Below are 16,249 nucleotides of genomic sequence, written 5' to 3'. Positions count from 1 at the left end.
ATGCATCAACCACCAGGATTTGTTGACAGGCGTTTTCCTAATTTTGTGTGTCGATTGAAGAAATCCCTTTATGGTCTTAAGCAGGCCCCGAGGGCATGGTACACCAGGTTCGCTACTCATATTTTATCACAGGGATTTCGTAGCAGTGTGTGTGACAACTCGTTGTTTGTCTACTATCGGGGCTCCCAGACGGCTTATTTACTTCTCTATGTTGATGATATTGTTCTCACTGCCTCCTCGGATGAGTTATTACAGGATATTATTCGCATGCTCTCTCGAGAGTTTTCCATGACCGATTTAGGCCCACTGCATCATTTTTTGGGGGTCAAGGTTACGCGGACGTCTGGTGGTCTTTTCTTAGACCAGGCACAGTCTACTAAGGGCATTATTTCACGTGCTTCTATGTCCTCTTGTAAACCATGCACGACACCTGTTGACTTATCAACCAAACTTAGTGCTTCTGATGGTTCTCTTTTTCATGATCCTACCTTATATCGCAGTCTGGCTGGTGCCTTGCAGTACCTCACTTTTACGCGCCCGGATATTTCATATGCTGTTCAACAGGTTTGCCTCTTCATGCATGCCCCACGGGATCCTCATTTTGCTTTTTTGAAGCGTATTTTAAGATATTTACAAGGCACGGTTGATTATGGTATTCGTATTGGTAAGTCCAATACGCACTCTTTGGTTGCCTATTCTGACGCTGATTGGGGTGGGTGTCCCGATTCTCGCCGTTCTACTAGCGGTTATTGTGTTTTTCTCGGTGATAATTTAATTTCATGGTCCTTCAAGCGGCAGCCGACGATCTCTCGCTCCAGTGCTGAAGCCGAATATCGGGGCGTGGCTAATGCTGTTGCTGAAGCAACTCGGCTTCGCAACTTACTCCTTGAACTGCATCTTCTGCTTCGGAAGGCTTCTGTTATTTATTGTGATAATGTCTCTGCCGTTTATATGTCAGACAATCCTGTCCAGCATCAGCGGACCAAGCACATCGAGATAGATATTCATTTTGTTCGTGAAAAGGTCCGTGTCGGACATATACGCGTGTTACATATGCCCTCAGCCTTACAGTTTGCAGACATCTTTACCAAGGGACTTGCTCGTCAGTTATTTCAGTCTTTTCGATCCAGCTTGAGCGTCTGTCCACCGCCCGCTCAAACTGCGGGGGAGGCTTAGCCGATATATATTATATATATTTAAATTATTTAGAGATAAATATTGTTTAGATAAGAAGATCAATTGTAATTGTATTGTGATTGTATTTCCTAAATTAGAGATAGGTAGATTCTGTATTTCTCCCTATTTAAATGGTTTTGATTCATGAATAACATCATCGAACATTTACAGCCACAAACTCTTTTATTGCGGAGTCGAACTCCTGGTTCCCTATTTAACTTAAGGCACAACAACCACCAGATGAAATTCTAATTTTGGTTTTTTATGCTCAAACATTGTTTATATATAAAATCAAGAGTGGTGGTTGTGATGTGACAGCCACCGACTTTTTATTTTAAGATATAGTGTAATATGATAGATATTATTGTCTTCCAAATGGTGGTTTGATTTGATACAACAGAGTATCGAGTACTCGATACAAACACTAATAAAAAAAAGCCTAAATATTATTAGTATTTGTTGGACTAAATACATTCCACTAAATCGTTTTAAGTGAATCTAAGCACCCTTGACACATTTGATGCCTGGGCCGGCCCAAAGGGGTAGGTGGGCGACGGCTCAGGACTCGGACCCTTTCGGGGCCTGAAAATTTTTGTTTTTTATATATTTTAGGAGCTTGCATTTTCTATTTGCCTAGATCCTACAAACTTTAAAAGTTTTTTGAAGACGTACTCTCTTTGATACTCTCACAAAGCTCCCCAGTGAAGCTCTTGTGGTGGACAAGTCAAGTAAGCCAAATGCAACCCTCGGTGATCCGGTGGTGCATTTGTGAGAACACTAAAGCCACTGATAAATAATAATACCTAAATTTTATTAATATAAATGATCATTACAACCTTAAAGGTAACTAGAAAATTGACTTGCGTGCGTTGCGTCGCGGCCAACGAAATTGACATGTTGTTGATCAGATTCACATTTACAATGTGTTAAAGATGTTTTTGTCGGTTAAGTCTGTATTACTATCTTATACAAATAAGTAATTCACCAAATAAGCTCATACAATTAATGGTATCATAATTACTATATTACATGACTTGTATCCATATAAATAACCTATCGTATTAAGCTCCCCGAGCGGGGGCGTAAAACCGTGACGAATAGCACCAATGTCACACTATAGCCAACGACCACCAACATTGAAGTTGCGGCGTCTTAATGTGGAAAAATTAGACCGACATAGAAAACAATAACTAACTCGATTTAGGACTCGCGCGTCGTGATGAACTTATTAAACGGGAAAAAAATAGACGACCTAAACACACTGAACCACACACGTACGTTGCCCCATGTTAAATCGCAAAATTTAGACCGAAGCGTATAACAAAACGTAAAGTCGTTGAACTACACACACATTGAAAGTAAAAAAGTTGTAAGGTTAAATTGTAAAAACTAAAAACTTTTTGGTTAAAACTACAAAATCAAGTAGTTTTGGGTTTAAAGTGAAACATTATTATTATTATTATTATTATTATTATTATTATTATTATTATTATTATTATTATTATTATTTTGAAAAACCCTCCAAAACATGTGGTAAATTTATATTATGTAAATAAATATAAATGTCAAACAAAAAGTACAACAAATAAATCAAACCATACAAACAATCCAAGCAAAAAACAACTATGCAAAAAGTACAACCAAGTATTGCACAAACATATTTCAAATTAATAGTATATAAATAGCTAATAAAGTAAGCCATGGATCATTTATTATAACATCATATTAAATATGTAATAATCATTAGGGAAAAGATCAAATAGGAAGTTAATTTTGGCTAGGAAGGATAGGAAGCCATAGAATTATGACATGTGGCAACATTTAAAATAAAGAAAAAGGGTATTTTAGTCAATCCAACTCCTTCTTCCTTTTTCAAAACCCAGTAACTTCAAAACCCACCATTTTCAAAACCCACCATCTTCAACCATTTCTTCACTTTCTATCTCAATAATCACTACATTATAGAGCGATTTTCATCACCAATCAATGATTAAAAACCCGGTCAACGTGTTCTTCAGCTTTTTTCGAAGAAAACCCAGTTTAATTTCATTCAAAATTTCGTTTTTTCTGGTGATTTTGAAGATAATCACTCGATTTGTTCGATTCAATCGCTGATAACTGTTTCTATCATTCAAATTTCATCAATTGATGAAGAAACTGGCTTCGATCCATGTAAGAAATTCTTTAATTTCATTTTCACGATCTGGGTTTTTATTTACTCGTTGTGTTTTACGATCTTGGCGGGGGTCCGGGGCGGCAGCCCCTGGCGGGGTCCAAGGGGCAGAGCCCCTGGCTGGCTATTGCGTTTTAGAAATAAGAGAGTTTTATGTGTTTTCTGGCTATTGCGTTTTAGAAAAAACACATTTTTAAGTATCTTTAGTCATTGCATTTTAGGTAAACACATTTTTAGGTGTTTTCAGTCCATTGGGTTTTACAGAGAACACGTTCTTTTGTTTTTTTAGGTCATTGCGTTTTAGAAATGAGACATTTTTAAGTGTTTTCTGGCATTGCGTTTTACAAATAAAACATTTCTTTGTGTTTTCTGGCCATTGCGTTTTAGGTAAAACACCTTTTTATGTGTTTTTTGTGCATTGCGTTTTAGGTAAAACATTTTTTATGTGTTTTCTGGCCATTCCGTTTTACAAATAAGAAATTTCTTTGTGTTTTCTGACCATTGCGTTTTACAAATAAGTTATTTCTTTGTGTTTTTGGTGCATTGCGTTTTAGAAAAATGTCATTTTTTAGGTTTTTTTTTCTTTGCGTTTTACGTAACTGGTGGTTTTTCTATTGCGTTTTACGCAACTGGGTTTTAATTTTTTTTTTTTAAATATAGCAATAGTATACTCGTTTTAAAGATAAAAAAACGCTCGTTTTTTGGTGCAATTTTTATAAAAAAATAATGTCGTATGAAAGAGTTATTAACGTTTAAAAAATGGGGGGGGGGGGGAATTGGAGGAGAGAAAAACTATTGGCTTGAATTGACTAGAATGCCCTTGAACAAACTCACGCGCCTCTTTTATTCCTTTCAATTTCCCTGATTTAATCTTAGCCCTTGATTAACTTAATGGATGGTCAAGATCACTTCCTAGCCTTCCTAGCCAAATAAACTTCCTATTGTATCTCCACCCATAATTATTAAGCGTTTACTAGAGAGTAGAGAACTAACTTTTAAAAGAAAATTTGTGCTTTTTGATTATATGTCTTGTTTTTTTGTAAGAGCAACAATTTTTTAAATGGCCTGAAATACAACACGAAAAAAACAAAAAAACAGGTATCAACTAATATGATTTGTTTAAGAAACAACCCATTTTCAGGTTGACCCATTTTAAAAACAGGTGGGGTTTGGGTTGTGGCCCGTTAACGCGTTTAACTATTTAAATAGTATTATCTTTTATTTTTAATTTTTTCATTTTTTGAAGAAACATTTACAATTTTCAATCTATTTTTTTATTATTATCAACAATATTTTGTAAAAAAAAAACTTTTCATGTCACTTATTTACTCAGTCGATTCAAAACTATTTCTATTTTGTTTTAAAATTATCTCCAAACTCAAACATATTGTGTTCGGACTGACTTATTTTGAAACAGGTCAGGTTCAGGATGACCCATTAGCGGTATTTAAGAATTTCACAAAAAAAAATATTTTATTTTTGTTTTTTCCCTTATTCATTTACTGAGATACACTTGAAATTTCCACTTTACTTACAAGATAATCAATATTTTCAAAATAACTTTGTTTTAAAATTGATATTTATAACTTTATATTTCCATTTTGTTTTAAAAAAAAATCTTTTAAATAAATAAACCTGCAATTTTCAATTTAGTTTTTAAGATTTTCAAGAAAAGTACTCATACACCCCGTCTTATACTCATACTCACTCATTAACATGCCACTAATAATCAGCTTACAATTCAAGAGCCCACTTATAACTTTTTTTTTGAAAGGTAAACTTCATTAAAATGGCCGGCCTAACAAAAAAACGCAGAACCGTACCACAGCCAATTACAACATATACAACGGGGACTTACACCACTCTCTCCATTCAAGGTTACAAAAATTCGACCTACTTTTTAGCCAAAAGAAACTAAGAACCTTAACCTCCCCGAAGATCTCCGAACTAAGACCTCTCCCATTGGAAAATATCTTCGCATTCCTAGCTTTCCAAATGCACCAACACGTAACCAAAACAATCCCACGAACGACATCCTTAGCCTTCGAGTTCCCTTCAAATCTTTTGTGAACCTCAAGCAAATCCAAAAAAGAAAAAGCATATATAGGAGGAAGTTTAACCCACTCACTTAAAGAGTTCCAAACCCGAATAGACGTAGTACATGCTATAAACAAGTGGTCCATAGATTCACTCGACTCCCCGCAAAGGACACACTCATCCGAACTGTTCAAAATGTTTCTCCTAACCAGAGCTTGCTTCGACGGGATGCGATCTAGACTCGCCCTTCAAATGAAAATATTACACTTAGATGGAAGCCATTTGCAGCCATTAACCGAGAAAACGGCCTCCGAAGAAGGAGGCACCGCAGCCAATTCTTTAAAAGAACTAATCGAGAACCTGCCATTGCTAGCTGGAGACCATCGCCACCTATCTCACTGTTGAGAACAGACCAAGCCTGACAGACACATGAGGCAGTCATCAAGCTCAGCCACCTCAACCTGGGTAACCGGGCTCCTGGACCAAACCCAAGACAGCGAGCCTGTGACAACCCGAACTTTTGAGGTCTGTAACGTTATTTTGTGTCGTTACAATTCTGTGAAACTTAAACGTAACGTTTAATAGTTTTGTTTGTTAGCTTATACCATAGTTTTGGGCCGCACTATTCCTAGTTATAACTTTATTCGGTCCACACATATAGGTTATCTTTAGCCCAAAATCACATGAGTCCAATTGAGTCTTAGTGGGCCGATTAGTTAGATTATGCGCATACACACCGAAAACATGCTTGGGCCAGGTAAAGCCTAACTATTTTGTTAAGGGGGGGTCGGTTATGGTAGATTATTTATACACTTGGCTGCGTATCAAGAAGCACATAACAAACCAAACCCTATTACCCTCCCCTCAAGAATACGCACGACAACAGGAGATTTCCCCTCCCCCTCTCGAGTTAGCATCTCTTTCGGTCACATTCTCGGACGTGATTGATTAGAGTATATTGACAAATAAATTATCTGCCGAGCAAATCGAGGTGAGTTCACAATTTCCACAAGGCATGGGATTCCCAAGGGTTGGGAATGGGTAAAGGATTTAAACTGAAACTGCGTGATCTCCTGGTTTGGGACACGTACACACCCTCTTTATTGAAGGGTGACAACACGTGATAAGAATATAAACGGAACCTGTGTAATCTCCTGGTTTGGGGATTACGTACACACCCTCTTTACTGAAGGGTGACAACACGGATACTAGACCAAAACTCTCTATCATGAAGTCCCTCCTTTTATATCGACTTAATCGCCGGGCCAATGGCGAGCGGGTCATTAGTTAGATAGCGCTATTTAGGTTTGACAAGCCTCACACCGTGCCGCAGAGGACGGGCGTGAACTAATGGATCTGGGCACTAGTCAATGATGATAGACATTGACGTCAGGGCACCAACTTACTTTAGTCAGTGGTCGATATGGTAAACAGGTCTAGTGGTTAACATGGGGAAGCCCCCACTAATTATGGATACGTTTGGGAAACAGGGTAAACTGGTTAACTTACGACTTACAAATGAACTCCTGGTTTTTGAAACAACTTAACAATGAACACCAACTGTGAACTCGCTCAACTTTGTTGTTGATTTGTTGTTACATGCCTTGCAGGTCATTAGGTATCTATGGAGCTTGCACGAGCAGGAGGGGTCGTTGTGGGACATGGACCGTTGTGTGCCATCTTAACATTTAAACTTATTGAACTTATGTTTTGGTTTTACCTTTATTGCTTCCGCTGTTTAACTTGAACTTGGTTAACTTGTTTTGAACACCAATTATATTGTGTGGTTGGATTTTATTTATTTTAAATACATTGTTCAATATGATTGGTGGCTTGATCCTGGTCAGTCACGCCTCCATGCGGTGATACTCCGCTTGTGGATTTTGGGGATGTGACAGAACCAACCCCCTCACCCGACGGTAACCTATCGCAAACCCAACAACTTTTATATTTTTCCAGCGCGAATAAATTTGGCCACTTATACATTAGAGGGGAATCCCCAATCCACCAGTCAATCCAAAAACGAGTACTAGAACCATCCTCCACCACCCCTTTCATATAGCTATGAATTCTTTTACCTTTCAGAAGCACTTTGGTTTCTAATCTAGCTATGTTTTTCCAAACTCCAAACGTACCGAATTTAGAGGGAAAAACCGACCACTTCCTATTGTTTCCGTGACAAGCCAAAACCACTTTCTTCCAGAGACTATCAACTTCCACCCTGTATCTCTACACCCACTTGGACAGAAGCGCCTCATTCATAGTTTTGAGTTTACAAATGCCGAGCCCACCAAAATTTTTTGGAGATGAGACTTTATCCCAGTCTACCCAATGGGTTTTCCTATTGCCTTATGACTCTCCCCACAGGAAGTTCCTCATGAGAGACTCCAACTTATCAATCACTTTACATGGCGCCTTGAAGATAGAAAGATAATAAATCGAGAGGCTAACAAGGACCGACTTAACAAGCACCACCCTACCACCGATCGAGAGGGATTTAGCTTTCCAAGAAGCAAGACGGTTCTTAAAGATCTTCACAATAGGGTCCCAATTATTAACACGATTCATATTCGCCCCTAAAGGAATACCCAAGTAATTAAAAGGAAAGACCCCTTTAGAGCAACCCAATTTCGATGTCATGTAATTAATATCAACCTCTTCCACACCCACACCCAACAAGTTGGATTTGTGAATGTTAATTTTAAGATCAGAGCAAGCATAAAAAACCCGAAGAATTCTAGCCACTGCTAAAATATCCTCCTCCTCCCACTCCCCAATAATAAGAGCATCGTCGGCATATAAAAGGTGAGAGATCTCAGGGCCCCCGTTCGGGAGTTTAACCCCTTTCAACCTCTCCACTTCACATGCCTTAGAAACTAAACGAGAGAAAGCTTCCATCACAATAAGAAAGAGGAAAGGAGAGAGAGGATCACCTTGTCTAAGACCTTTTTGACACTGAAACTCGAACGTGGGAGAGCCATTTACCAAAATAGAAGATCTAGCAGAGGAAAGCACCCCTTTAACCCACTTGCACCTAAGAATTTGAGAAACCCATTTGCTCCATCATACCAATCAAAAAACCCCAATTAACATTGTCATAAGTCTTCTCGAAGTCAATCTTGAGAATGAACGCTTTTTTCTTGGGTAACTTAAGCCAATACCAAACCTCGCTCAGAGAGGACTATCAAGAATAAATCTATCTTTCACGAAAGCCGATTGAGAAGGCGACACCACTTTCCCAATAACCCCTTTTAGACGATTTGCCAAAATTTTCGATATAACTTTAGTGATAATCCCACTTATAACTACATGTTTTGACATTTGAAAAATAGAAATAGCGATCAGGTTGACCCAAATTTATGTGTATGGAACTTGTTGGGTTTGGGTTGTACATTTTCAACCTACCAACTTAACACGATTAAGATCCCTAATTCTTTACATGCAATAGGGTGTGTGAACTTTGTAAAACTGATTGTCTTGCAAGAAAATCACGACTATGATTTCCAAATACTCGATTAGTTAATTTATTAAATACTTTACGTAAAATATAAAACTAATCTGTTAATATTAATAATAAGAACAAGCAAAAGTAATGCATAGAAAAAAAAAAGTCCTAATTTATCGTCAAAAAAACAAGTCCCACTTAAGATAGGATTTAATATCAAGACGATAAAAAAGATCTAAACAGGATTAGATAGCATTACAATACCAAACTCAATAGTCAAAACTGAATTCTAACATTTAAGGCCTTTTTTCTAGTAATAATCATGATTCAGCAACAGTTGTATCACCATGTCTATTACTTCTATAAGTAAAAGTATCTAATAGGTGGGGTTTCTCAGGCCGATTTTAGCTTGGCTGACGCTGAAGCAAGGTGGGAAAGAGTTCTATGTCCCACAAACATCAAGAAAATCCCGATAACTCCCAAGGTTTTCAATGTCGTGAAAAGATCCAACTGTCGCCATTAAAAAACATGTTTACGTTAGATCTCATATTTGTCGCTTTGTTAGAAAGAGTTAAAAACGAAAACATACCTTCAACCAGAAAAACACGTAGAGAATGAGCACCGCTGCAATGCCACCGTGGAAGAGGATGGCAAATGTGGCGGGAATGGCTGATGTGGGGAAGTTCTTTAAGTTCACACCAAGACGTAACAACTGTAACAAAATAATTAAAGAAGATTATATTACAAGTAAAAGATTAGTCAACTCCATGAGGATAGGTGGATGTAAAAAAGACGAACTTACCCCAACAAGGAATGCGAGGAATGGGACAAGAACCAGACCCAAGAAAGCAAAAGAAACCTCTTGAGGAGGGAGTTTTTCTGGAACCCGGAAGATATGAGCTATCTCGGGCTTCGGCCCGTATCGTAAGTACGGATTAACAGCTTGTGGAGGGGGTTGGGTTGACTTTTCAGGTGCCTTGGGGAGATCTAGTTCGATAGATCCGAGAGGTTGTAAGAAAGAGTTCTCCTGAAACACGTATAAACCGGCTTAAATATTGACCGACAATATGTGATGGAAATTATTGACGTAATGAAATATTTACCATGACGGCATCTCCTACTGTAAGCTCAATGTCATATTGGCCTGAGAGATAGTAAAACTTCTCAACAAGACTGAGAAAATCCTGAAAAATAAAATTTTGTCAAACAGTTAAATATTTAAGTTTTTTCGTCCAGTCAAACAGTGAAATATTTAATTTTTTTAGTCCAATGCAAAGTATACAATTATGAAAATAAAAGGATAAGAAATGTAACCAGAGTTATCTCAAAGTGCGTCCCGGAGTTTCCGACAACAAAGATATGCTCGACTCCACTTTCGTGCCTTAACTTTAACAAGGCCTGCAAGTAAGCGGAACTTATATAAGTTAAGCAGACTAACGGAATTATAAAATACAGAGACTCTAGAAGCTGGTTCAAGACCTGATGAGGCTTGAACGGTTTGCCAAACGGAGTTGTCAACAGAAATGATACGTGCAGCTTTTGAAGGTGGTTCGCTGAAAGTGCCAAATCATTCTTTCCAGGTAAATCTAGCCTGATAAATCAAATATTAAAACGATGACGATTAAACAGGCAGTACAAGTGATGATCAAAACACTTTTTTTTGTATTCTAGATTCAAGTGAAGTAACATACTTCTTTTCAGACTCAACAATATCGCCCTCAAGCACTGCAACTTTTGCATTCTCAACTTTAACGACTCCTGTAACGTGAACCGGCACTTTTGTTCGGCCTCCAGTAGCAAATTTTCTTTTATGTTCTGGATCTGAAAGCACAATCTAGAAGAAAGAAAATTAATTTGGTGACAAATAAATATGTTTTGAAGGACATTATGGTAAATCTGAAACGTGAAAGGTATCGGTCTTGGATTAAATGAAGTACCTCAAAAGCAAAAACATACTCCCCAATATCGACACCTTCGGGTAAAGCATCTAGGGTATGCACTGCTTCTTTTGGATCAAAATGAAGTTCCTAAAGTAAAAAATATAAATAAATAAATCACGACAACTAAAGCTACAAACTCAGTTATTGGTTCTTAAGAGGACCTGTTTAAGAACTGAAGCGTCTCTTGAACCGGAGCTGAAAACTTGCATCAGTTTTACTGACAAAGGAGGAGCGGTGGATCCCAGAACCGTGCTCACCTTGACCTGTAAGCAAAGCTTAGAATTAATAATCTGAGACCATAACCCTAAATGACAACTTCCATTGGAAACTTTATTATCATGATTATCTATCGACAATTTGGAAAACGAACAGCATAATGATATATGAAATACGAAAAACGAAACAACACACACCTTGAGTTTATCTTTAGTGGTCAATGAAAGCACGGTAGCCGGAAGTGATAAAATTAGAGGAACTGACACCCTGCAACAATATATGATTCGGTATTATTTGACGGAACAGCAGCATGATAAACGCTGTAAGCGACTAGATTAGACTTGCCTGTTGTTTTCTAAGTGAGATAAAGTATCAATTTGGTAAAACAGGTCCTTGCTATTTCCAGGGACACCAATCCCAAGAAAAAATCTTGCCAAACCCAAAATCTTGTCCTCGGGTATCTGCAAAATTTGAGCAACATTAGGAATAAATACTGATAGCAGAAAATGAAAGTGGCGTGTAGTGAAAGTCGAACAAAAATAAAATAGAAACATGAAGTGTGTGCTGCACATTTAAACTTTCGGAAGTGGATGCAAATGCTGTCAGCCCTCGAACAACGGCTGAGGTGGCGGAAAGCGGACCCTGATGTCCACTTGCATCAATGTGCTTGTCATCAAAGTAATAAGACCCATCATCTAGAAAACAATAACAAAATCATTAATCATCAAGTAGGCCTTAAAAAATATGCAAACTGCAAACACACCGGAAACAGAACACTATATACAGATAACTTCAATTAAAAGCTTCAGCAACTTCACACAAATATATTCAGGTAAAAAAATATTATAATATATATCTAATGTATGCTAACAAAGCATGACATATTTCATATGGTCTATTGGTGTCACTTTTCTCGAAAAGAAGTCGAATCTCAAAAGAAAATATTTAATTGATATTACAAATACGCATGGAAAAATATAGCCCTTGCCACTCAGTGTCAAATATAAGCGAAGACAATTGTTGGATAAATGTTTAGGTGGAAGAAAAAGGGAACACGCCTTAGAAAATAGAAAGAGTAGACAATCATAATCAGATAAAATTTATTCAGCATTACGTGACGATATAATACTAACCGTATTTCTCAATACTGTCAAAGAGCTTCACAATATCTTTTTTCAGTGTGCCAATCTGCAAAAAAAGGAACGTAATAGTTAGATAAGAGCATGAGCCTTGCATGCTAATATGCTATATATAGTCAGTAAAAAAAGAGGATAGGCATCACAAAATATGTGTTTACTGTAACCAGAAGATGAGATATGTACAATAAGCATATTAGCATATATTAGACTCAGAACAATCCCACTACTGGATGATTTTGTGCATGTGAGAAATAACAATATATATTTGCTAGAAATTAATAATTGTTAGTGATTTCAAATTCTCATTGTAGACTAGACAGACCATTAAGAAAAATGCAAATTAACTCACCAAATTTTCATCGACTGCAGAAGCTGCTAATGATATAACTCCAGAAATGGTTTCAAAAGCTAATCCTGAGTCAAGTGATTGTATTGGTGAGCTATTAACCAAACAAAAACTAGGCATAATACTTAATTAGGTTAACCATAACCAATCTTCAAAAGTAAAAAAAAAAAACGGATCTTTTAATAATACGGTACGTCCGTACCCATTGATCTCATCAAGAGTAAAAAGCTTACCTGCAGCATAGGTACTTGACTCGGGATTGTTAGAACTATAACGCCACCTTCCATCACTTTGGCTGAGAGCCTGAAAAGAAATACAAAGTCAACTAAAGCAATTCACATACCAAGTAACAGTAAAATAGTAATAAATTTGCTTTAAGAAAACAATGTCCTTTACAATCTAAGTAAAAGTAAAACCAACCTTTATGGAGCGTAAAATCCCATCAGCATTTTCCAGATGTACATCTACTTCAGAACTTTGATCCTGCATGAAATATAAAAGAAAATTCAAGCCATAAAAAAATTAATGCAAAGCTAATCTTTACACATAAACGGCCACAAAAATTGTCGTAATAGATGGTAGGTCTTTTATTTTCTAAACATTTATAGACATGACAATATTGTAAAGATCACATCGGAAAAGTTAAAACGAATTTTTTTATCGAGCGAGGGTACCTTAACGAGTAGCAAACCACCTATGGAATGATAATAATCTAGAAGAGATGCTGCATCTTTGACGGCACCTTTAAATCTCAATACAATGCCCTAAAGCAGTTAAAAAATTAGTACATTAGCAAAGAAACATGTAAAAGATACAACCAAAGTCAATTCCAAATTATGCATAAAAAACAGTGCAAGATTATTCATACCGTTAAATCTTCCTTACTGATCCTGCATTTCAGTATCCCATTAACTCGTAACGCATGATACAAGTCCCTTGAGTTCGAAGACACCGAAGAAAGAGTATCCACCACAGACTTACAAGTGTGGTCCTTCACATCAGGTTTCTTTTCTATTCCAAGAACCTCAAATGTCCTTAATCCTTCATAAGCTTCTTCTAAGCTGAAAGTACATTGTTAAAAAAAAAAAAACAAATGAGAATTGTATTTCGAAGGATAACCGGTTCACAATATAAACAATAAGACAGACAAAAGACTGGGTAAAATCTTGTCCAAACAGCCTCTAAACATAATGTATCTTCAAAAATTCATTTCAAAACAAATATGACACCAATTTCGTGTGTGTATGTATATTCATTTCATCGCAACTAAAGTTATATACGAAACACAATCATAGCTGTTAACATAGTATGATCAAGAATAACCAAAAAACTAAACAATTTCAGCAGATAATTATACAGTGCATACATGTATAACAAAAAGGGGGAAAACTTGATCCAGAAGTTAAAACGAACCTCGAAAACGATCCAGAAAACAGTTCTGATGCAGCAGACCGGTGAGATTCAGAGATCGGGTGAAATATCGCCGCAGATTCACAGATCGACGCTACTGCTAGTAGTACAACAATAATTCCTAATTTTCTCGACATTGTTTCCTGTAATAAACTGAAAATAATTAGAAAAAATTTAACATGTACAGTTTGATAAATCGAGATTGAAACTAGATCTTACAAATTTGATCGGCTGTAGATCGTTAGAACATGCGACGCCAGTCGAGTACTGGTCACTGGTCTTCGGCCGGACTAAATTTCAACGCCTGAAATCTGAATGTATTAGGTATAAGTGTAGCATATGGGCAATAATATATTTATCTTTTTTACCTTTTTGAATTTGTTCTTACAAAACTAGTCCTTGTTTAATTTATGGAAGCTCTTCTTTATTATTTGGGGTTATTAGAGCATTCACATCCACTCCACCATATTTTCACCCTAAATTACACTAAAAAACACTATATTTTCTCTCTCATTTTCAATTAAATAATATTTTTTATACCTTTATCATTATCTTTTCTCTCTCCTTCACTCACAACCACTTTCAAAATATATTAAAAAATTATAGGGGGTGAACAGTGTCCCTCCAAATATACAGATGAAGAGTAAAATTTTCTCTCTCCTCCACTCATAACCACTTTTTATACTTTTTATATTTTAAAAACACCACACACACAATTTGATTATTTGGATGTGAATGCTCTTAAATTTTAATAAGGATCGTATTATTGGCACACCTTAGGGGATTAAATTGACACCCTCAATACGTACTGTATAGGTCTATACAATACGTATTGAGGTTGGTTCAAACTTCTAGGTCAGTCAAAAGCTGAAAATGTCCCGTATCAAAAAGTAATATGCATCGTATAGGCCTATACGAGGCGTATTGAAGGTGTCGATTTAATTTTTTTAATTTTGCAAGGTGGTTTTCTGTCACGCGGTAGCTTTCCGTCACGCGAACGAAGAAGCAGCACTTTGGACATTTGTTGGTCTTCAAACATCTAGGAAACATTATTTGAGAATACCCCCTAAATTTATCTAAGTTGTAGAATGAGATCCTCCACTGTTGGGTTATCATCTTTCAACCTTATTTTCCCTAAATTTATTGATTCTCTTTTTCAACGGAGATGTAATGCAATGATTACTCTCAATTGAATAGACAGACACTTGCTTCATGGGACTCACTTGAATCGTCTTGGATGTAATAACAGTACGTTTAGCATCCGTGCATGCTTAAATTGTAGAAAGCAAAGGATAACGAAGATGAACATTGTATTATCACGAAAGTACTGAACAACCGAGATAACAGCTCCAGTTTCATCAGCTGCATTTGGAACAAGAAGTCCAACAATTCGTTCATCACCTGTTATTGTCTCAACAATATGGATGCACGCAACGAATATCTATAATCCAATCAACGCACATTACGTGTTTCAAATCAAGGGTCCATCATTACAACCACTTGTTTGAAAATGGCCAGGAGAGTTGAAAAAACTGCAATTGGAATTGATCTTGTGCTCTTGTTAACGTATGACACATGATAAAAGCGCTTCTCTAGACAATCTGGGATTATGTTCCGCAAATTGGGAACCACATATTTGCTTCAAGATTTACGTCTGATGTCCAAGTTTGATCACATTTGACTTCATTTACGGCAGTCCAATGACTTTCTTCCCACGTGTCTGCACTGTGATCTTCATATTCTTGGTTCAATACCAACTCATCTTTAGTAGTGTTTGTTTAAGAAACTGATTCAGATACACAACAGTTCTCTAATTCTAGATCAGTAATGTAAGGAGAAGCGTTGAGATAACGGACATCCATTAAGCTCAAAAAGAAACTTGTGTTTCCCATAGTCACAAACGATTGTGGTTTGTATTTCCCATAGCCATCGTTCCCATAGAAAACGGTTGCGGTTTGCGCATTCAATCTTCATTGCTTCATTAAAATTAACAAGGCGGTCTCGGTTGCATGAAACTTTGATGTATGTTGCAAGTTAAATCCACAATAAATATATGTTAGTTAATTGTAAGTATTGCTTTTGCGTTAACACGCCTCATTTCATCTTTTTTACTCTTTTCTTCGATCTCAACAAATATTTTCAATAATCAGCAAGCAAATACACAACGGTTCTCCAATTCCAGATCAGTAATGTATGGAGAAGCGTTGAGATAATGGACATCCATCAAGCTCAAAAAGAAAACTCGTGTTTCCCATAGTCACAAACGATTGCGGTTTGCATTTCCCATAACCATCGTTTCCATAGTAAAAAACGGTTGCGGTTTGCACATTCAATCTTCATTGCTTCATTAAAATTAACAAGGCGGTC

The 16,249-nt window shown here is 36.8% G+C and overlaps 2 protein-coding genes across 2 annotated transcripts; one reads left to right on the top strand and one right to left on the bottom strand.

Moving 5' to 3' along the window:
- On the top strand, positions 1-1,176 carry LOC110933599 (uncharacterized mitochondrial protein AtMg00810-like). Its single transcript, XM_022176813.1, has one exon. It carries the CDS (start codon positions 1-3, stop codon positions 1,174-1,176), a length of 1,176 nt encoding a protein of 391 aa, XP_022032505.1.
- Positions 1,177-8,962: 7,786 nt separating this feature from the next.
- On the bottom strand, positions 8,963-14,257 carry LOC110936724 (dolichyl-diphosphooligosaccharide--protein glycosyltransferase subunit 2). Its single transcript, XM_022179138.2, has 20 exons — positions 14,102-14,257; positions 13,886-14,025; positions 13,341-13,533; positions 13,147-13,236; positions 12,893-12,955; positions 12,706-12,775; positions 12,476-12,540; positions 12,121-12,175; positions 11,558-11,682; positions 11,333-11,448; positions 11,185-11,254; positions 10,933-11,034; positions 10,769-10,858; positions 10,523-10,665; positions 10,311-10,422; positions 10,146-10,229; positions 9,935-10,015; positions 9,634-9,858; positions 9,421-9,543; positions 8,963-9,341 (listed from the first exon to the last, which is right to left on the bottom strand). The coding sequence occupies exons 2-20, from the start codon at positions 14,017-14,019 to the stop codon at positions 9,225-9,227; spliced, it is 2,058 nt and encodes a 685-aa protein (XP_022034830.1). The 5' UTR covers positions 14,020-14,025; positions 14,102-14,257; the 3' UTR covers positions 8,963-9,224.
- Between the last annotated feature and the right edge of the window lie 1,992 nt (positions 14,258-16,249).

The sequence above is a fragment of the Helianthus annuus genome, chromosome 4 (genome assembly GCF_002127325.2).
Source record: "Helianthus annuus cultivar XRQ/B chromosome 4, HanXRQr2.0-SUNRISE, whole genome shotgun sequence".
Classification (NCBI taxonomy): domain Eukaryota; kingdom Viridiplantae; phylum Streptophyta; class Magnoliopsida; order Asterales; family Asteraceae; genus Helianthus; species Helianthus annuus.
Note: the sequence above shows the minus strand (reverse complement) of the source record. Positions and strands in the feature narration are given on the sequence as shown.